Genomic DNA, 22859 nt, shown 5'->3' on the forward strand with positions numbered 1-22859 from the left:
CTTAGAAAACCAGTGCCGCCGAGGGTGCTGGGTGAAGACGTGCTTGTTCGTGTTGTCACTCAGTGCACACATTTCTGGGAAAACTGAATGGTGCCTCAGAAACTACATACGTGATTTTTTTTTTTTTTAAAAAGGAAAGAAAAGGGAAAAAAAAGAATAAAATGTAACTGGCTTGAGAAACAGGAACATCAGCCTGGGAAGTGGCAACCAAGTTGACAGCAGTGACAGGAAAAGCGACTCAATGCCTTGTGTCAACAGTGGAGTCTTTTCTTGGACAGGGTTTGTGTTTTGAAGACAGAGCCTGTCGTCAGACTTCTGGAGACCACCCCGGGGCATTCATTTGTTTTTTTGTTTTTTTTTTTTTTTTTTTTTGAAGAGATCAGTAGGCGAAGCAACCCACGCCATTGAAAGTCCTTTCTCTCCTCCCAGACGTGCCCCGTGCTGTTAACGTAAGGCATCGGTGCACATGATGTGAACGTCACACCGGCAGGGGCTTCACTGACATCAGCTCTCCTCTGCTTGTCTTCCGCCAGTCCCCTGAGAGTGACATGAGTCCTGCCCTAAGAACCAGCATCCCTCATGAGAGTCACAGTTGTATGATCTTGGGCACCCCCAGGCAATGAGTCTTTTCCAACTAAAACATTCTGTGTCATTCAGTGATACCAAATCAGAACTGGCTCCCAGGGGCAGACTCCAGAAGTGACTTGTTGGGCATATATATATATGTTATTTTTTTTTAAGTTAGTTGATGTATTAGTTTTCTACTGCTGCTGTAACAAATGACCATAAATTTAGTGACTCAAAACAACACAAATTCATGATCTTAGAGCTCTGGAGACCAAAAAAATCCAACACAGGTCTCACTGGGCTCATCCTGGGGGCTTTGTTTCTTCCTAAAGAATCTAGGAGAAAATCCTTTTCCTCGTCTTTCCCGGTTGCTAGAGACGCTCCCATTTCTTGTCTGGTCGCCTCCTGCCTCCATTTTCAAAATCAGTATTGTTTCACCTCTCCGTGCCTTTCTCCTATAACCGAATCTCCCATTGACTCTTTCCTCTTCTGCCTCCCTCTTCCTCTTGTAAAGACCCTTGTGATGACACTGCCCACTCCACCAAGTTTTCAGGATAATCCTCCCATTTTAAGGTTGATTATATTCTGCCTACCGCAGGAGATTGCATTTCCTTTTATAAAAAACATACAATCTAGCTTTCTGTGATTTTCTTATAACAAAGATCTGGCAACACTGGGCCCCAGTCTTGCAGCAGCAGATTCCCCTTACAGTACGGCAACAATGGGCTTGGACTGAGCTGCTCCCTGTCTGCCCTAGTGCCCACCCCTCCTTATCATCTTCCTGACTGACGCCCAGAGTAAGTGGCCATTTGCCATTGCACTGGGTTATTGTTTTTCTTACTAAGTTTTTTCTCTCACTTGCATTTGCCCCTGGCCTCAACACCCATTGAGCCTACAGCATCTCTTCTTAATTCTTAGGAAATCCCAACTCTACCCCTTTGGCTGTCCGTCTACGTCAGGAAAATTACACAGTAGTGTATGCAATTGATCCCCACCCACATGTGATACAGGAAAGGGGAGCTCAGTGTTGTATGCAACCCAGGAACCCACAGCAATAGAGAGCCAACTGCTGGTCTCTGGGGAAGGATGAATGAGGCAGATATGTTCCCAACAGTGAATGATGCCAGCAAACACCACTATCTATGGTGTGCCAGGGGCTGCATTCTGTGCTTGCGATTTTATTTCACTGAATCCTCACGACCACTTAATGAGGCTGATGCTATTATTTAGCTTTTCCCCACCCCTCTCTGGAAACTGTGGCACAGAGAAGTTAAGTAAGTTGCCCAAGGTCACACAGCTGGGGTGTATCAAAGTTGGAAATCAAACATGTTATTCTGACTCCAGAGTCTGAGACTTGATTCTTACAAGCTCTGTCTTTATTTAGAGAGAATTGTCTATGGTTTCAAGATTTTGAGGGATTAAAATTGGGAAGAAAAGCTGGACCAGATGGATCATTCTACCAGGGTTCCAGAATAGACTTGAGTCCTTCTGAGTCCCCAGCTTCACACAGGAAGCCACCAAAACAGGAACAAAGGTCCTCTGTCGGAGGATCCTGCCCCTGGGGGAATTCTGGCCTTGAAGTTGCCTAGGCAAGACTTCCTAAATCGCAACCCTGGCAGTCAGAGGGCACACGACGCCAGCAAGAAGGCCTGAAACTAGAGCAGATAACAGGGAACCGTGGTGGGTGTTGGGGAGGAGGGAGGGACGCTTTTTTGTGAGAACCTGGCACTGCTGTTGGCTTTTCAAACATTACATTTAGAGCTGTGAGCCCCATTAACTTCCCTGGTTAAAAGATAAAGTAGACCTTCCAGTTCTAGTAAGAGCAGGAGAGGACAGTAGCTCTGGGGAGGCCCATCAAACGGCTGGAGCATGCTCCCACCTGAGTTTAGCCTGGGGCTTCTGCCTGTGACAAATGGGATACTGATTTCCTGCTAAACGCAAATAGACTCACCATTTGCCAGAACAAATAAGGTGTAGGGAACTCTTAACCCGGGCAGGTGAGACCCTGCCAGACAAGACTGATCGAGGCATCCGTGTAAGCAGGTGAGAGCTCCGTGACTGTGTGCTCCCATTTGCCAGGGATGGCCCTGAAGTATGCCTACTGCCCTGCTGTGTTATGAATAGTGCCCCTTCCACTTGCAGAAACTCCCAGCTTGGCTGAGAACATATCCAATCACCCTCCGATGATGCTCTGTGAATAAATCCTTGTGAATAAATAAATTTCAGGATAAATCCTTGCTATCAGGTTACAGGCATACCTCCTTTTATTGTGCTTTGCAGATACCGCACTTTTTTTTTTACAGATCGAAGGTTCATGATAACCCCTCATCGAGCAATTCTCTTGGCATCATTTTTCCAACAGCATTTGTTCACTTTGTGTCTCTGTTGTCACATTTTGGTAATTCTTACAATGTTTCAAACATTTTCATTACTACTATATTTGTTATGGTGATCTTGATGTGACTACGATGACTTGCTGAAGGCTTGGGTGATGGTTAACCTTTTTTAGCAATAAAGTGTTTTTAAATTAAGGTATATACGTTGTTCTTTAAAGACATAATGCTATCGCACACATAACAGACTCCAGTATAGTGAAAACACAACCTTTATATGCACTAGGAAACCAAAAAACTTCACGTGACTCACTTCATTGCAGTATTCACTTTATTGTGGCAGTCTGAAACTGAATCTGCAATGTCTCTGAGGTGTGCCTGAATTTTGTGTCTTTTCTGTTTCTTTCTCCGAAAGGAAATGAACAGAAAATTAGCGACTGAGAGCATCAGAGAACGTCAGAGCTGAAAAGAAGCTCTAGACATTTTCTGAGAAAAGGAACTAACCCTGTGACATCTCTAGTATAGGCCAGACAGTTCGGGCACAAGACACAAGCAACTTCCTTTGCCGCAGAATCGCCCAGAGGAGTGGTGAGTATTACTAGCCTCTTTTAAAGATGAGGAAACTTCGGAAAGGACTCGATGCTCAGACACCAGTTGACGGCATGACTAAGGTTAGAATCCAAGCCTGGATTCTCCCAGTCTCTCAACCCCTCAGTCTCTTCCTTACTCCAGGCCACCCCTTGCCTTCCTTTTGACTTTCTTTTTTTTTTTTTTTTTTTTGGTAAATTGAAGAAGAATGGAACATGTATCCTGGAAGACCTGTGGATTTTTTGTTGTGCTATGGTCAGAATGTGTGTGTCCCCCCAAAGCTGATATGTTGAAACCCTATGTGTGTGTGTGACGGTATTAGGAGGCGGGGCCTTTAGGAAGGGCTTTGGTCGTGGGATGGAGCCCCTGTGAGTGGGATTAGTGCCCTGACGAAACAGACCCCAGGGAGCTCCCTCGTCCTTTCTACCACGTGAGGACATTGTGAGAAGGTGCTGGCTGTGTGCTGGGAAGAGGGCTCTCACCAGAACCCAGTCATGCTGGTACCTTGATCTTCGACTTCCAGCCTCCAGAACCGTGAAAAGCAAACTTCTATTGTTTGTAAGCCACCCAGCCTGCGGTGTTTCATTATATAAACCTGAATGGACTAAGGCATGTTGTGAGCAGCAGAATCCAACTCTATGCTACCTGAGCAACAGGGTAACTTACTACCAGGGTACATTTGCATATTTGTATATACAGAAGGGCAGCTTTGAGAACCAGATCTGGAGAAGCCAAGGGTTTCCACAACAGAGAGAGGCAGGCTTCTTCAGGGCCCCAGGCTGGAGTGAACGAGGGACGGTCATATTGCCATATTCTCCCCTTAGTTTCCTTTTCTCCTCGGCCACTCCCACCTGGCAGCCTTGCTCAGCCTGACCCAGCTGGGCCCGTCACCCGAAGCAGGTGCCTCCCTACCTGCGGGAGAGGAAAATGTACGCAAACCAAGAATCATTACTTTGGGAGACAAAATACCCTTTCTTTCGTAGCCTAATAAATATTGGTTCTGGGTAAAAAAGACTGATTATTCACTTACTGAAATTTCCATCCTTAGAAACAATATTTCTCAGTGGAAAGAGTCTGAGCATCCACCAGGTTTGGTTTCAGATCCCACATTCTACCCCTGATTATCTGCGAGGCCTTGGACAGGCATTTGTTTTTTCTCTGCAATCTGTAAAATGGGTATATTTGCCTCTATTTCCTTGTCACAAAAAGCAGTCATAAGGATCCCATGATATTACACACATAAGATTCAAACATTTCTTTTCTCCAAACCCTCGAGGTCTCACGGAAGGGTTAAGATAGATAAATTATGTGTTCTAGATGCATCTTCTTTTCCTCAGACCCCTAACCCACTCCTTGTAAGGTGCCCATTGTCTGTTCCAGGAACATGCCCCTGGGGAGGAAGCTCTGACAGCACAGGAAGGAGCCCAAACAAGGCGCCTCTCCCAGGACACTGTATTGGATGATGCACTCTGTCTGGGTGAAAAATCTGGGAGGTCAGATATAAACTGGAGGTCAGGGCACTGATATCATCAAGGCAGATAATGCAGCCAACATCAGAAGTCGTGTGGAGGCCGCACACGCCAAGGCCACAGGTGAGGCAGGAACGTCCAGACTGAAAGTCAAGGGCAAAGTGACTTGCCGAGACCGAAGGGACAAGTCATAACGGCAGAGCAGACGGAAATCCACCTGGCCCTGCGTCGGCATACTCCTGCTCCATGCTGACGAGCTGTAGGAACTCGGGCAAGGGAATTCTGGTCTCAGCGTCTATAGAATGGGAGCATTGCCATCTACCTGCTCCTAGGGCTTCTGTGAGGATTGAATGTGCCGAGAGCTGTCACGGACGGGATCCACGCTGGGCTGCTGGGCTTGCTGGTCGCAAGTCTCTCCCCCTCAGTGGCACGTGTGCGCTTCCTGGGCCCACAGCTCACCCTTGGAGAGTGCAGCCTGTGGGCCAAGGCCGGTCGCCTTTGCTGGGCTAGGGGTACCATTGCTTCTGCTCCTCCTGCACCCAGCCCGTCCCCTCCCCCACTGCCCTTCTCCAGCTCGCTCGAGGAGGACGGATGGGGCAAGGTTTTTCCCTCCTCTATCAAGCTGAGAAGCCTGCCTCCCCCTCCCTGCCCCTGCCCACGGCCCACCCACCCACGCGGGCACCCAGGGAGTTTCCCTTCCAGGCGGCCCTGTCTGGGGAAAGGCTGCCCAAATGAAAAATAGGGCAGACAAGGAAGAGAGGCTTGACAGGAAGCCCAAATAAGCACTTCCTCCCACCCGCCTTCACACTTCTGAGGCACCTCAGCCAAAACAGCAGAGAGAGACAGAGAGGATGAAAAAAAAAAAGTACATACATATATATATATTTATATATATGAAAAGAATGAAGTTGTCATCTCTGAGGAAGTGGAAAATATCACTCCTCACTGCCACACGCACAGCAGCTGGTCATGCTTTCCTCCTGCACATCCCAGGATGGGGGAGGTGGGGCGGGTGTCCAGACGGGGGTGGCAGTCAAGTCAGAGTGGGGGGTGCAGCCTGGAGAAGGGCTGCCCTGGGCTTGCCGGAGCCCCTCCCCGCTCTCCACCACCTCCTCCAGCCCCCGGGAGCAGTGGTGAGGATGGCCCTGCACATCAGGGGAGGCGGCGTGGCAGGCCCGTCCCTGCTGGCACACCCATTCCAAGGCAGGGTCCCCAAATTCTGTGTCTCAGTGTATGGCTGCCAGGTGCGTGGAACTGCCCTGCTCAGCAACACCATCAGGACCCCTTCCTGGCTCTCCTGGCTGGACCCTCCCATGTGGGTGGAGCCTTTGCCGTCCAGAAAGATTTCACCCAGATGGCGCTTCCACTGCCAGTCTCTGAGAGCAGAAGGGAAAACCGTCCCCTCCCCGTGAAGGTGACAGCTGCTGCTCTCGTTCCCGCTGTAGACAAACCCGCACAACCCCTAAGGCAAGTTCCAGTAGAATTGCCCTCAGCCTCAGGTGACACATGGAGCCATAACCTGGTGGAGGTGAGGCTGGAGCGACCCCACACAAGGGCATTCTCTCCATCGCCCGCGGGACCCCGAGGCGCCACCCGCTCTGGGCCACATGGTACTACCTTTTTATCCCTCCCCGAGCCAACACTCTCTGTCCAAACCAAATCCAAATGAGCACTTTCTCCCTTCTACCTTCTCGTTCCACAGGTACTGCGTGGAAGAAGGTCAACACGTTCTCCCTCCAAAGGCCTTACTTTCCATTTTCTCCTGGTCCCTGAGTGACAACTCCCTCCTCCATCCCCTCACCCACCCCCCCCAGGCCCCCAGAGGCCACAACCCACAAGCCTCTTCTAATGAATTGCGTATTTTTCTCACCTCTAAAATTAGCCGTGGAGAAAGGCAGTTATCTCCCCATCTAACTCTTCTGTGGCTTAGCAGGAAAGAGAGAGAGCTTTAGGTATGGACAGTATGGGGTTGGGCGGGGGGGGCACGTATATTGGGTGACCCTCTACTCTGGGTTGCAGTGTGCTGTTCCCGCACCCATTCTTTGTCTCTAGGACCTAAAAATCTGACACGTCACTCCTTGCAAGATTTGCTTTCTCATCCACAGCTCTGTTGGGTGCACATTTGAGATTCCGACCCCATGAGCCCCCACCCCGTGTACTCACACGACATTGCTCTTATTGTGCACAGACTGTTTGTCCTCTTTCTAACTTGGAGATACTGATTGCAAAACCTAAGAAGGCCCCTGCGAACCTTTCAGTTTGCTCCTTCATGAGCTCTGGGCTTCCCCACCTGGCTGGGGGAGAGAGAGAGAGATGGGAGGGCACCCATCTTCCTCCTCCGGCCCCGGCTTTCTATCACCATGCCTTACCTGCTCCCCACTCCTGCTCTGCTTCATGCCTGAAGCCAAGACTGATGCTCTTTGGCGGATCATTGTGAGTTGGCCCAGCCTTCCTCGATGTGGCATCCCCTCTGCTGTGTGCTATCCCCCGAGGCTACGCTCCTGACTGCCCACTTCATAGGTGTGGAGCCTGTGGCTGGGCCAAGTGAGCCGGCTTGCACAGGGTCATTAGATCTTCCTGGAGTCCTGAGCCCTTCTTGGACACCAACTAGCCCTGCCCCTGGAACTTCTGGAACCCTCTAGCCAGAGATGGCAGATGTGAAACTCATGAGTGTTGGGAAATCACCGAGGACTGGGGAAGTGGAGAGACTCCAGGCTGAAGCAACCAGCTTCCCCTTGCGCCACCTGCCTTCATGGCCTTGGCTGCCCTTCCTGGGGAATGGGTCTGGGGCCCTTCTGGGAGGGTCCCCCGAAGGCCTGCCTCATGGGAGGTGCCACATCCTCTTCTTAAGTTGTCCAGACTGCCTACCTCACTTGTTCTTCACAGAAGGCAGGCTGATAGCATGGAAACTGCGTCGGGTCTGGAGCCAGAGTTGGGTTGGAATCCCTACTCCACCTTGTGCAATTTAGGTAATGTCTCAGAGCACCGGAGGTGGCAGAGAGGAAAAGGACTGGGGCTCTGGACTCAGAGAGAGTTCCAGACAAGACCTGCCTGCACAGCCTACTTGCTGGGGGCAGGGGGGCAAGGAGTGTCACCTCTCTTAGCCTCAGTTTTCTCTTCTGTAAAGTGGGAGTGGTCATAGTGCCAACAGTTAAATTAAGACAACCGGTGAAGAGCTCTTAGGCGTCCTAACGCAGGCCTCATAAGAAAGATGTCACATGTATCTGTGATGATTCTTCACCATCGTCACACTGTCACCCACGTTTCTCAACTGCTATGTGTCTCTCCTAAATGGGCTCCATGGATTGCCCATCTTGGCCACATTTATTCAATAATTCTTCCAAAGGAGCCCAACATTTAGCTATAACTTAATTCCAACTTCTGCTTTTCTGTAGATTTTTATTCTCATGAGGGTGGGTGAACATCATTTTAAAAAAATTGCTTCTCATTCTAAGGATAATCTTGAATGTTCCTTTCCACAGGTACGGTGTGTTTTATGTGCTCATGAAGCACAACCCAACCCAACACACACACACACACTGCACACAGGTTCAGAATGCCCTCCCTCAGCTCCGTCTCCCAAAGCCCTGTTTAAATTCCAACTAATTCCATGACATCTTCTTCGCCTGCCATACTTGGAAGTGATTTCTCTCTTCCTCTCTTTTCAAATGGGTTTTATCATTTGCTGCCCTTCTGGGGATTTGAAAATTGAAGTGACCTCTCCCACCAATGGCGGAGCTTTTGAACAGCAGGCCACGCTTTACCAAGCACGGTCAGTTACCGCGAGCTCCTAGGTACCAGCCCTGTGAGGAGCGCTCAGCCTGGGCTGCCTCCGCTGATGCCCCTGGCGCCCTCTGAGGTGAGGATGACAGCAGCTCAGGCTCGAGGTGCTAAGCCCAGGATGAAGCACAGATCTCAGTTACACAATGACCTAGGCAGGCTGGTGCATTGCAGTAATGGTGGGGGTTCCTTAGATTGTGCCTAAGATGTAAACTGTGTGTGGCCAGAGTTATCCTTAAAAGAGCTTCGGGAAGGCACTGCCTCAGGCGTCAATCTAACTTCACTCAGTGGGTGCGACAGAGCTTGGTTCTTCCCTCAAGCATCAGGACGGATGGCCATCCGCGTGTGCACGTGCATGGAGCACTAGATGGAGCGGCGAACTTGTGTTTGGAGGTTCTGATGTTGCACAAATACTATGTTTGCTTTTTAGACACTGGGCTTACCCTCTGTCAAGGAGATGCTCAGATATGAGAAATCCACGGGGTCTGAGACTAAGAAAACAGCAAATTCCCATCTCTTGTCTCCAGGGGATGTTCTCTTTAGATAGAATTTAGGGAGGAATCAATAGTAAATAGAATACATGGGGAAAACAGTAGTGACTAGAATTTATGGCAGCATCAACAGCAACCATTTTTTTTTCTTTAACTTCTCCCCCTTAAGATGGTCTAGTTAAATGCATGTAAGTTTCATGTGTATATGAAACAATTCTTCCGTGTTCCTAGTTCATAGACATGGAAATGGAGCTTCCTAGAGTTTAAGCCCATGCCTGAGGTTGCACAGCACGGAAACAGCCGTTATCAGAAGTTAAGCCTGGGTCTACCCAGTGGAGCCCCTTTCTCAGCCCCGGTGCCCGACTCCCTCCCTCACTCACAGAGAATCCTCTCGTAGTAACTGTAAGGAGGCACCTAAAGTTGGCTCAACGTTATCCTTTTGAGAGAAACTGAGGGGGTGGTTGGAAAACATTAAAAGGTCACGCTCCTTCCCCTGGCAGCTCACTGATGTGGGAGACTGTCTACATTTTAGGTCAACTGTCAAATTAGATTTTCATCTGCAAAGACTGCAGCCAAACAGGAATGAGGTTTAGACACACAGGTGCCAGGGAGTTTTAAAGGAAGTGCACTTGGGCTCGCGTTGGTGTCTAAGTCCCCTTCCCTGTCCCCTGCACTGGGCCGGGGTGGACAGCGCCAGTGGGGAATTACCAGCCCCGTGGCTCTCTCTGCCTCTCGGGCCCTCGGAGCCCAGCTTCCTTGTTTACTTACTTAAAGCCCAGCAGAGGAAGTGGTAAAGGAAACTTGCTGAGTCGTTTTCTGAGAAGAGACCATATTTGCTCACAGAGGAAGCCGTTGCTTTCTGGGATCAGGCCTCAGCAGAAAGGACGTCTGCTCCAACGAGGCCTTTCCTGAGGGTACCTGGGAGTTGGAAGAGCCAAGGACGCCTCCACACTCTGGATTTGGGGTTCTCCGTCCATGGGCGCAGCCCCCACGCTCAGCTTGTGAGCTCCATCCCGAAGAGCAGCCATGGCATTTAGGAACGTGCCCTTTCGCTCCGAGGTCCTGGCCTGGGACTCCGACAGCCTTGCAGACTATTTCAGGAAGGTGAGCCTCGCTCTTTGGTGGGTGGTAGGGCTGGGCAGACGCTTGAAGATGGTGTCCAGGCAGAAGAGAGAGGCGCAGGGGAACGCAGTGGACCATCCCACCCCGTGCAGCCTCACCGGTTGAGTGAGCGCCATGTAGAGATATATGTTCACCACTGTGTGCTCCCGGCAGTGAGTTCTGGGGCGAAGGAAGGACCTCAAAGGGACATGTACCTTCTGCGTGCTGGGGCTTCAGTTTGTGCTCTTCAGGCACTGTTCTTCTAACTCTCCCCAGGATTTTTGTCCCCGTAGCTCAGCTGCAAAATAAGCTCAGGGAGGCTTAACTGGCCCAAATCCCCAGGGACTGCATGTGGCCAAGGCAGGATTCCAGTCACACCTGCCTGGCTTCAGAGTCCACGCTCTGAGCCCCAGAACTGCTGTAACTGCTAGTGAGATCAAGGCTACTTTCTAGAAAAGGGAGGCATGGAGTCCTGGAAGTAGGAGAGACGAAAGACAGGGTCCAAGCCTCTGATGAATGATGCCGGAGGTGGCATCTGGGCAAGTCATTGCTCATGACCTTGAAAGAGGGCTCTTCAAGCCCTTACCCGGACAGAATCTCACTGGAGCTTTGAGGGCCGAGAAACCGACATGCGACCCAGGCCATAGCTAGGGAAACTGAGGCCCCTGAAGAGGAAAAGCTTTGCTAGGCAGGGTCAGAGGCCAAGCCTGTGGCAGAGCTGAGACCAGAGTGTTGCTGTCCGTGCCTTCCAGCCTTGAAGATGGTCAAGGATCCCCGTTCTTGGTGATCTGCTGGTGGGACCACAGGTCACACATCTGCCTGGGCAGATCCCGAGCCACATGACTCAGTTAGGGACCGTCTATCCCTGTCCAAGGGGTATGATGTCTCGTGAGGGACACCTGAGCTTCTAAGACTCCCATCTCTGGCGGCTGGCGTCAAATTCAGTTGATACTCTAGATTTTCACAAAGATGAGATTTTAAGTCAAGACCTCAGAGGTTATCTTAGTTGACTTTCTATTTTTCTTGGGATGGCGCAGGCTCCCCGGGACACAGAGCTAATGGGGTTCATAATGGTACCCATGTATTTCCCGTCACAGCTGTTCTTCTCCAAGAAAAATGTGAAAATGCTGAAGCCGGTGTGGCATGAGGGAGCCCCCAGATCCTATTATTTGCTCCTTTTGGTGCATCTCATTTCTATTATTTTTCCCATTAAAAGGTCATAATAAACAGGTTTCAGCACTGTGGATGCAAAGATCATTGAGATAACTGCCTTGAAGGATGTTTCTAAATACTTTTTTAAAAATGCAGAGCAAATAAACTAGAGCGACAAGTGAAATTTGCTAAGATGCTATGAAGTAGCATATTACCTCAATAAAGAAAGGAGAAAAGAAGTGAGAATTAGTAAGACATACCTGGGGACGGGCTGAGAGGCACAGACAGGGCCCATCTACAATGTGAGCGGGAGAATTGTATAACCCAGCAGAGCAACTCAAGAATCTGTGGGTAAAGCTCCCCTTAGCGCAGGGAGATGGACTGCAGGTCGGGGTGATTCAGGGAGACGGCTCTTTGCCTGAGCTGGGAGAGGGAAGAGTCTTCTTGGGGACCCCAGACTCCAGGTTGAGTTTGCAGCACTGGGATAGGTTCCCACTCCCAGCAAGAAAGGACTGAAGACAGGAACGAGGAGCCTGAGGGGCACCTGTGATCCAGGAAGTCCCAGCCACCCTCAGATCCAGATAAACATGCTTTAACTCTTCAGCACCTCAATTCCCCCAGAGAGGAAATGCCAAGTGAACTGACCATGGAGTCATGTTTGGATCTATCTTAACCAGCAAAAGTCCTATTGGCAGGTGCAATTTCTAATGAGGCACTGGGGTCCGGTCCCCCTTGGAGGCACCTCCCCAGCCAGCTCTAGAGTCAGACACACGCCTTGGTTTGAATCCTGGCTCTACCACCTGCTAGCTTTGTGACTCTCCCTTAGTTACTTCACCTCTCTGGGCCTCGGCTTCCTCGTCAGTAAAACAGCAATGCTGACAGTAACTAACCTCATGGGATTGTTGGGAGAGTTAAAGGAAATACATATGTGAGGCCTTCAGCAGAGAGAGGGGGCCAGTTCATGCTCCATCTTCCCTTGTCCCTGCTCTGTTCACTGGACCCGAGCTGGGGACACCATGCAGAGCGACTGTGTCTTCCTGTCTCACATACATGCCGCTCATCCTGCCTGGAATGTAAGCCCTTGAGGACTGAGGCCATGTTTTGTATTTCTTTAACTCCTCCAACTCCTTTTGGCTTGGCAGGAAGGCATCCCTGGGCCAGGCAGTGGAGAAGGCTCTGGCTCGGCCATGTAGTAAGCTTTCAATAATTACTAGAAGTTTCTATCATCACTATTAGAGCAGCAGTTCGGTAAACAACCTAGTTTGGTTCACCAGTAGTGAGTCGTTAATTTAAAAGAATGCTCAAAACCAGTTTGCAATAACACGAAGCAGTGCCTATAGTATCATTTTTAGGTAATTTCAAGAGAAAAGGTCAGGTTAACAAGGTTGAATATAAACGATAACCTCAGTTATGCTTAGACAGATGCCCAGGATGAAACACTGAAGAGGACACAGCGCCATGTTCACTGAGGTTGTCTTTGGGTGGCGAGATGGTGAAAGCTATTTATTTTCTGCTTTCGGCTCCTCTTTACTTGCCAGAGGAGCATGTGGCCAGCCCTTTGGAGCCCTAAGGGCACCCTCTTTCTGTAGGGGTTGGCCCCAAGGCCTTAGACCGAGACAATTTCTCCATTTCGGAGAGCCCCAAGGGGTTAGTGAAAGCAGGGCTGAGGTAGGGACGGGGCCCCTCTGTCAGACAGGGGAGGGAAGGGGGAGGCTGGCTAGCCACAAGTACCACAAATTGCTAAGCTTCTGGGGCAGGCAAGGGAGGGGAACCAATGGCATGAGCCTGCCCACACTGACAGCATCTCCCCTCCTCGTTGCAGCTCAACTACAAGGACTGTGAAAAGGCCGTGAGGAAGTATCACATTGATGGGCTGCGGTTTTTGGTAAGTGCTGGCCAGTCCGACACATGGAGACCGAAGCTGTTCTGCACCTCAGTTGATGGCCACAGGGCCACCTGATCTGCCCTGTCCCCGGGGCTGCCCAGGGGCAATGCCTGCCTGCAGGATCCCCACACAGCCCGTGGCCTTCTTTAGTTTTGTATGAGCACCCGTCTCATCACCTCTTGGGAGGGAGCCTCCCGAGCCTCAGGATACCTCCCAGATCTTTCACTGCTACCAAGGTAGATTCTAAAGTCAAAGTATAAGGAGGAATCCAATTATAGTTCACACACACACACACACACACACCTTGAAAATCTATTCAGATACCACCCATACTTTGAGAAGGCCAAGGGGAAAAAAAGACCGTATGGGACAACAGAAGATTCTCTTCTCCCATCTTTCACTCTGGGGTGCGTAGTCACTGATTAGAATAAAGGGTGGAATCACCATCATTATTCCAATTATGTCCCTCTTTCTCTCTGCTAAATTCACATAGTTGGTTTTGTGCCAATTAAACACACATGTGCCCTGGCTTGCTCCACTCCATTTTAACTGCAAAAATCTTCAAGTATAAGACTAAGGTGCAGCTGCATATTAAGGGGTGAGCCATTAGATGAGAAGAGGTGCAGCTCTAATTGGCGGATTTAGAGGTATTGGGTAGCAGCTGGGGAGGTGCTCTGAGCACTTCCCCTGAAATGACACCTCTGCCGATGGGGAAGAGAGACCCTGACTGCACCAATCCATCCCTTCTGGTCATGATTCTTCATCGTTTAAAAAAGAAGTAGGAACAAGGTCTCATGGGGTTGATCTGGAGTCGGGGGGTGGGGGTGGGTGGGCAAGCAAAGCTGTGTTTCCTTGTAAGACCTAGTCAGCAACAGTGAGGGAACTGGGCCATGAGACTTCAGGGTTGGAAGGGGCCAGAGAGGGCATAAGCCCTAGTTTTCCACCCAGCACACCAATCCATTCCTATATTGCCTCTCTGCCACCATGAGATTCTTGAATCCCTTTAGTGATGGTGAGCTCACTGCCACCTATAGTCATCTGTTCCTTCCTGGGCAGCTCTGAAGTCTCATGCTGAGACCAAACCTGTGTCCTGTTGGTCTGAGTTTTGCTTTCATGTGCCATGTGAGATGTGTCTATTCAGTGTCCCACCTAAATCACTCATATATTCACCCTGCCATTCACCTACCTGACAAGCATTTTCCTGAGCTCCTTTTGCATACCAGACCATGCCATGTGCTGGGACAGAGAGATGATTAAGATGTGATTCCTGCCTTCCAGAAGTTTGCTGTATAGCAGAAAGGTGTCTTCAGGAAGGCTCCAACCACCTCCTTTGCAACTGAAGAAATATGTACAGAGGTGTGATGTGACTTATTCTACACACACCTAGTAATTGAACTAAAGCACACATTTAATTTAAGCTAACACTGTATGAGTTTTTAACAATGCTATTTCTTTATATTGAGCTTTGAGACAATAGAATTATGGGAGTTTTATTGTTCTTCTTGGAACTTACTGCTAAATCTGACTCTTTCTTTCTGGTGCTTTGAGCACTGAGAACAGAGACTCCTCAGGGCTGAGTGGAAAAGGAGTAAGACATCTTTCTTGAGGATGGTCCTGGGTGTGGTCCTGATGCCCTGGGTCATCTTGAACAAGCACTTGCCCTCCCTGAGCCTCCCCTTGGTCTCTCCTCTGTTAACGGAGTGCGTTGGACCAGGTGACAGTGGGTGACAGTCCCTTCCAGCTCTGGTGGCCCCCCTAACGCTCCCCTTGTGAGCTGCATGCCTGTTAGGACTTAGTTGTTGCCTCAGTTGAGGAGCTTTGCCTCCTCCGCCCCAATATCTGGCACCTGCCAGGCCCCTGGATAACACTGCACATTCTCATCACTGTGTGGACAGGAGGAAGTGGAAAGAGGGGCTGAGGAGCCAGGAGATCAGGGAACAGAACCAGGGCTTGCCCCACAGCTGGGGTGTTTAAAGGCAGCTTCTGTTGAAATCACCCTCCATCCCAGGTGCCCTGGATACAACTTGGGGTCTGGTCTGAGCTCTGATCTCTCATCTGTCACTCTTAGCTTTATAATATCCAGGACCATTCTGCTATTGGAGAGGCAGAAGTGGAAGGCCCTAGTCTTTCCCCTCCCTCCCTCCCTTCCTTCCTCCCTTCCTTCCTCCCTTCCTTCCTCCCTTCCTCCCTTCCTTCCTTCCTTCCTTCCTTCCTTCCTTCCTTCCTTCCTTCCTTCCTTCCTCCCTCCCTCCCTCCCTCCCTCCCTTCTTTCCTTCCTTTTTTCCCTCATTCCTTCTTCAGCACAGAGCTGGCGGGTCCCTTGAATCTGTTTTGCTGCCATCTTGTTTTCCATTGAGAAGTGGGTCGGGGGGGGGGGGGACGGGGGTGCTATGCTTCCAGAAGCTTGAAGATGAGGAGGACATGTGCTTGGAAGCTGTGCCAGTTAGAAACATGTGCGGCTACATGTAACAGAAACCTGACTACAGGGACTTAACCAAATAGGGATTTATCTTTCTCAAGTGATAAAAAAAAAAATCCGGAGGTGGGCACTCGGGGCTGGTGAGCTGCTGAAAGAAGTCATCAAGAACGCAGGCCCTACCCAGCCAATGGAAAAAGTCTGTGGCTTCTGTCCAAATGGTTACAAGATGGCTGCTCCTACTCGTGATAGTCCAGGCATCACGTCTGCATTCCAGGCAGGAGTAAGGGGGAAGGGCAAAGAGTGAAAAATGCAAAAGTGCATGGGGAATGCATTCTCCCATATTTTCAGGTAAACTTTCCCAAAAGCTCTATCCAGTAGACTCCAGGTTATAGCTCACTGGTCACAGCTGAGTCCCATGACCTCAGCCACATGCAAGTGAGTCCAGGATGTTAAATATTTTGAACTGGGCACATTTACTGCTCTGACTGAAACCCAGGTCCTGTCAGTAAGCAAAAAGGAGAGTGGATATTGGTAAGCAAGCAGCAGCATCTGCTACATCGCACTCCAAGCGGGTCCCAATTCGCAGCTTCTCTGTCTCACGTTCCTCTTGAAGACACGCTCAGCATGTAAACATACTCCTGCAAAGCCACAAGTCTAACTCCAAGTCATGGTACAAGTAATCCAGAGTTTGCTGAGGGTTTTTAAAGGAGGTGGAGCAGAGGGTTACATTACATAGCAAAATTCTCCAAAAACCCTATTTAAGTGTCTTCCATTTTTCCTCTCAGCTCCTATCCGTGTTCCAAAGGCCTTTCTCTTTCCTAACATCCTGTTTCTGTGTCCCCAGCCATGCTCACATCCACCTTCTCCTTCACACGCTTCCTGAAATTCCCTCAGCTGATGTCCTTGACTCGCCAAAGCAGAAGGCAGTGGCCGGCCGCCCAGTTCTCAGCATTCATTCCCCTGGCAACTCCCAAGGAGCCCTGCATTCATCATGCCCCACTCTGAACCTCAATCTTGGTACCTTCCCTGAGAAAGGGGTGGTTCTGGAGGGAGGAGATGTCATTGCTTAGTGCTGCAAAAAAAAAAAAAAGGAAGACATTAAGAAGTTTGACCGAAAGCTCTGATTGTCTCAGGACTCTTGACAAACTCCCTCCCCACCCCTGCCACAGGGTCTGAGATGGGGGCTGGGTCAGACACTGCTCCTAAAAGCTGGATGAGGCCATCAGCACATTGCTAAGAGGCCCCAGTCCCTGTGCCAGCTGGGCTCAAAGTGAGGCATGCTCAGCTCATCCCAAAAGGCAGCCAACAATCTACCAGGCAGCCCTCAGCCCAGAGCTGGAGAAGAAGCAAAGACACTTCCAAGAGCCAGCCAGACCTCAGCTGCTCCCTCTCCCAGGGCAGAAATTATTCACCGAATTCCTGTTTGCCACTGAATCGTGCAGTGGACTCACATCATCTCATTCAAACCTCACAAGCCCTGAAATGGGGCTATTATTATTATGATTCCCATTTTACAGATAAGGAAATTGAGGCTTAGAGAGACTAAGTGTCTGTCCCAAATCAAAAAGCTGCTAAGTGAAGGAACCAAGATTTAAACACAACCTGTCTGACTCCAGAGCTCCCACCCTAACCAGGGGCTTCTGGCCTCAGTTAGAATATCACTGGGCCCCCTTCTTTGGCTGAGCCTTGATTTTAGGGAAAGTGAGCCCACTCTCTTTTCTGGCACCCCCGCCTCTCCTCCCTTCAAAGGGCCTTCTTCTCTCTCCCTCCCTTACCCCTTCCGTCCAACACAAGCCACCAGGACCATACAGGGCTCAGACATGACAGAAGGGAAGCCTGCAGGAAGAAAACAGACCTTGGATGCCATAGAGCAGAGCTCCAGCCCCAACTTCATCACCTATAAGCTGAAATTCCCTTAAGATCCCCGGGCCCTGGCTTTCTCGCTACAATAGGAGCAACGCTGATAGTTCCCACATCACAGGGTTGATGGGAGGATGAGTCGCGGTGCCGTAAGGAGAAGCCCAGTCAGTTCTTCACAAATACGAGTTTCTTTCTCCTTTCCCCTCTTGGTTCCCTCAGGAAGTCCTCTTTATCGCATCCCCCATCTAGAGAATTCTACGAATAACCCTGGTGAAAGAGGGAGTGGGGTGGGATGATGGGCTAAGGGCACAGATTCCTTCTCCAGGCTGGCTCTTCTCAGCTGCTCCATGTAGATACTGAGAGGGGCCCTGAGGTTTGGGGTAAGAGTCTAGGGGAGACATCACAACACAGCCAAGTTCCGCCTACAAAACAAGTTCTGTGTGGTCCCATGGATTTAGCTCTCATAGTATTTACTCGTTTGCTTTAGTCAAAATTATTTGTCAGTATTTAGAACTGAAGAAATTTCATATAAAATCCAGGTTTCAGGATTCCCTTTGAAAAAGATCTGGCAACACCAGGCCTATGGGCTTTTTGCACTGTCTGGAAGCTGCCCACTTTGGATGGATGAGTGGGTAGTACTCTTCAGTTTGCCACAGTCTCCACTGCTCCCTATTGTTTCATACCTAACTTTACTGACCTGGCCCAGAGTCCTTCCTGTGGGTTGTAACCTACCATTGTCTTCATTTCAGAACCTGGCAGAGAATGACATCCAGAAGTTCCCTAAGCTCCGGGTGCCGTAAGTACACAGCCTGATTCCTTGGGTGGTTTGGAGAACAGAGTTTGGAATGCGGAGTCGTCCATCACTATTTATTGGTTTGAAATAGGAAAGTGAGCAGGAAGGGTGAAGGCAAGGGCAGGGTATGAGGAAGAGAAGTTACACAATGAATTAAGAACAAGTAACAGATCCAGCCCAGCTGGTGTGTTGGCTGCTCTTGCCAAAGATAAGCCTGACTCCGGACCTCGTTTTCATTTCCTCTCTCCCCAGTGGGGTGGGTTGGCCTTTGAAACAGCACCAGAATCAAGTGATCTGAGATTTCATCATGGTGTCCTCACCAACTCAGTAATCTCTTAAGTTTTCTGGACCTCCGTTTCCAGCTCCGTAAAACGAGAGAGTTGGACCCGGTGAAGAATGACAATGGACGTCATTTTGCCTGTCAATTATGACTGCCTGCAATGGCTGTCAGGGCCATCGTGTTGAGAAGGATTCTGAGGAAAGCGGGGCCATTTCTGATGTCTGACATGGGTGCTAAAATGGGACCCTTCAGCGTGCATATTGTGCTATGTGTCTTCTGTCCCTCTAGTAGAAGCCTCACATACTCAGATGCTTATAGGAGCCAGGCAGGTGATAATAAATGTGTAAAACGGGCGAGGCTGAAAAATACAAATTCCTGTTGATTTCTCTTTCATTTTACCACTGTGAATAAAATATAGGTATGGAGAAATATTTCTCCACCATAAGAAAAGTGATAGCACAATTATGATGATAAAAGAGGTAATCAACACAAAGCCTCCTTGTTGGTGAAACAATAGGGAGTGGTGGAGACTGTGGTAAATCAGCATCTTATTCTCCATCCAAAGAGAGCAGCAGCTTACTCAGCTCCAGTCAGCGTGGATCCAGTGATGCCCACTTTTCAAGTTTATCAAAAGTAGCTAGAAATATCAGTTTTATGCAATGTATCCCAATTTTTAAATGTTCCAAGATATTTTTAAATATTGTGAATGCCAAAGAAAACCTATCGATAGGCTAGATTTAGTCTTGAGGGCACCAGTTTGAGATCTCTACTCTGGCCTTCCTCTGAGGCCCTTTCTCTTGCTCTAAGTCTCAGAGCTCACAACGATAAAAGGGAAGTAGGTCAATGAAGTATAAGGTTAAAAAGTCTCATGAGTAAGTAGAAGTTCCCGAGTAGCTCAACAAAGGAAAATATGACTCTTAGGTTTCCCTCACCTGGAAGGGTGAAGGAAAAAAATGGAGCAAGGATTTGCCTTTGGTGCTGCCTACCTCTGGGGCAACTATTGTTAAAGGATGCTTGTTCTTCTTAAAGATTTTCTCTAGCCACATATGGCTATTTAAATTTAAATTCAATTAAAAATTTAGTTCCTCGGGGGCGCTAGCCACATTTCAAAGGCTCAATAGCCAGATAAAGTGATAACTACTATATTGGAGAGTGCAGATATAGAACACTTCTGAAATTGCAGAAACATTATGCTTTAGAAAAAGACCACAGTTCTGTGTAAAGGAGAGACCTTAACATACAGGACTCGGAACTGGTGTCTGGTGGGCCAGAGTCAGCCTGCAGACATGTTAAGTTTGGTCCACACAGTGTTTTAAAATCGAGAAATGTTCTACAAAACGCAGCTTCTCTAGAAACAAATGGAAGATGTTGTAATTCAGGCCTCATAGCTTACTGTGGCAAGAGTGAGCTGCATCTGAGCACAGATGGGGTCTGTTCTCTCTAGTTCACCATGGTTCCCACTGCTCTCTAAGGGATTATCCTAAGGTGCTTCAATGATTTATATCATATACATGCAGATTTTGGCTTTCTGACCATCAAGAAGTAATAGAATCCCACTGAAATAACCAAATAACCAGATAAAATATATGAAGCAGCGCTTTTTAAGACACTGGACGTCAGATAATGAGACACAGAAAACAAATGTGGTGATCCCTTACTGCTTTGAGTCTCCAGCCCATGGTGCAAGGAGTGAGGAACATAAGTGGAAGTTTGGTGAATGCCTTGAGTTGAGGAGACAGAGCTGTGAGTCAGGAAGCCTAGAGTTCACTGAATAGGCACCAGAGAGGAGAGAGCCACACAGAGAAAATTTTCTGGAGAACTGCAGAGGGTCCCTCTTCAGCAGAATGTGGTCAGTGCACGCATGTAAGGAAACTATCTGAAGCTGGCAAAAGAACTACCCAAAAGGGTGAGAGGTCACAGTAGCCAGTCACAGGGCTGGAAATGGTGCCTGTTTCTATTAGCCAGACTGGAAAAACTCCAGATTCACAGTCACTGAGTAGAGCACACAGAGGGAGCATGCCTCTGCAGTGGGGAATTATCAGCCCTAGCCTAAAAACTCTTCTGGCCTTGCCTTGTGAACCTTAAGAGCAAGATTGAAGAAAAAATAAATTAAAGCTGTTCCCAGATAACTTATCTGTATCCCAAAGCAAAGCTTAAAAATATTTATAGGAATGCAAAAATATCCATCACTCAGAGAGTAAAATCCACAATGTCAAACATCCAATCAAAGATGGATGGGCATATAGACAAGTGGGAAAATGTGATCTGTAATTGGGAGAAAAAATCAATGCATCAAAACCGACCCACAACTGACAAAGCTATTTGTTGAACAAGGACAATATCACTAGATTCCGTGTGTTCAAAAAGTTACGTGGAAGCATGAGAAATACAAAAGGACCCAAGTGCAACTTCTAGATATGAAAACGATGGTATGCGAGATGAGAACAACACTGTTTGGTATTGACAGCAGATTAAACGCTGCAGAAGAAAGTGTTAGTCAACATGAAGCTACAGCTATGGAAACTACCCCAAAACGAAACACACAGAGAAAGCAGAATTGAAATGAGACAATGAAAAGAGCACTAGGGAACTCTAGGACAACTTCAAGTTGCCTAATATATGTGTAAGTAAAGTCCAAAGGAGAGGAAGGAGTGTGCATGCACAGAGGGTCAGGAGAAGACAGAAAGGTAATCTTTGAAGAAGTAATGGCTGAAAATTGTTCAAATTGGATGAAAATGATAAACCCATATATCCAAGAAGCTGAACAAACTCCAAGCCCAAGAAACAGGTAGAAAACTACCCCCAAGGTATATCAGAATCAAATTGCTTAAAACCAGCAATAGAGGGAAGATCTTAAAAGCAGTCGGAGAAAAAAGACATCACATCCAGAGGTACAAACATAAGGAAGACAGCTACTTCTCATCAGAAACAATTCAAATGGGAAGATAGTGGAGCAAGGTTTCAAAGGACTGAAAGAAAATTACTATCAACCTAGAGTTTAATATCCAGCAAAAGGATCTTTAAAAATAAAGTCTTTTTCAGACATAGACAATCTGAAAGAATTTATCACCAGCTGCCTTGCACTACCACGAAAGTTAAAGAAACTCCTTCAGGCAGAAGGGAGAGGGTTCCAGGTGTAAACCTGGTTCTGCACCAGGAAATGAAGCGTATCAGGACATATATATGTATATACTTGACCCTCGAGGGCATCTGAGTTTGCATCTCCTGGACCCCATACAATATTATCACTTCATTCATATTTCATTCATTTAATGGACTGCTGCTGAATACCTACTACCTTTGTTAGTTACTCAGGCTACAGAGATAAGGGACAGAATCCCCACCCCAGGACACTGACTTTCTGAAGGGAGGGTCAGATACACAAATCAATTGCACTGCAGTGACAGCAGTGCTGAGGCACCTGCGTGTACAAGTCCAGTGGGAGCAGGAAGGCAGCAGTCATTTCCCGCTGGCATTCAGGACAGACTTTTGGGAGGAAAGGAACCTAAGCTGGATTTGGGGATATATTAAGAGTGATCAGATGAAGAACGGTGGATGGACGATCTAGGAAGGGGGGATATGTTGCAAAGGCGTGGCACCAGTGTGTTTGCTGAAACCGCGAGTGTGTCAAAGCAGCTGGGGTTTACGGGTGGGGAGTGGAAAGCAAAAAGGCCACAGCGGCTGGTCACAATTATGAAGGAAGTGTGAGCCGTTCTAAGGAGGCTGAGAAGGGTGGTGAAGTGAGTGCACCAGGGAGAACACTGAGGGACAACCTGCATCTTGGCTGCAGGGGACTGTAAAAGACGATTTAGAGGAGGGCTCAGCTGGAGGCATGGAACCCAGTTAGAAGATGATGGCTGTGATTCCCCCATGAGGTGGGAGCTTCTCTGAGGCTGTGGCTGTGAAGATGCCGGAAAGAGGAGATTTAATCAGAGCAGTAGAAGGAGAGAGATGAAGAAGGCTCTTTCTGCTGGGAAGATCCTTTTCATCTTAAGACTGAGCTCAGCTGATGTCTGTCTGAAGCGGCTGCCGGTTAGCGCAGAAGGACGGCTATAAATAAACACTCTCGCTGTGGGTGAGGTTGGGGCAGACTATTCCTTTAATTATTTGAAATCTAAAACAACAACTTGGCCTGCAGTAA

At 48.6% G+C, this 22859-nt stretch overlaps 1 protein-coding gene and 1 long non-coding RNA gene across 3 annotated transcripts in view; one reads left to right on the top strand and one right to left on the bottom strand.

Annotated features, from left to right (window-relative positions):
• Nucleotides 1–3217: 3217 nt before the first annotated feature.
• On the bottom strand, nucleotides 3218–9672 carry LOC141574645 (uncharacterized). Its single transcript, XR_012501585.1, has 2 exons — nucleotides 4519–9672; nucleotides 3218–4400 (listed from the first exon to the last, which is right to left on the bottom strand). It is a non-coding gene; the product is annotated as an uncharacterized LOC141574645 (long non-coding RNA).
• A 399-nt stretch (nucleotides 9673–10071) lies between these two features.
• The window catches only part of LCP2 (lymphocyte cytosolic protein 2), a 45264-nt gene continuing 32476 nt past the window's right edge, over nucleotides 10072–22859 (top strand). For both annotated transcript variants that reach the window (XM_074350307.1, XM_074350308.1), the window contains exons 1-3: nucleotides 10072–10332; nucleotides 13304–13366; nucleotides 18395–18441. In XM_074350307.1, the coding sequence (XP_074206408.1) occupies nucleotides 10255–10332; nucleotides 13304–13366; nucleotides 18395–18441 (188 nt within the window). In that variant the 5' untranslated portion in view covers nucleotides 10072–10254. The remainder of the gene's footprint in view (nucleotides 10333–13303; nucleotides 13367–18394; nucleotides 18442–22859) is intronic.

The sequence above is a fragment of the Camelus bactrianus genome, chromosome 22, assembly GCF_048773025.1.
Source record: "Camelus bactrianus isolate YW-2024 breed Bactrian camel chromosome 22, ASM4877302v1, whole genome shotgun sequence".
Classification (NCBI taxonomy): domain Eukaryota; kingdom Metazoa; phylum Chordata; class Mammalia; order Artiodactyla; family Camelidae; genus Camelus; species Camelus bactrianus.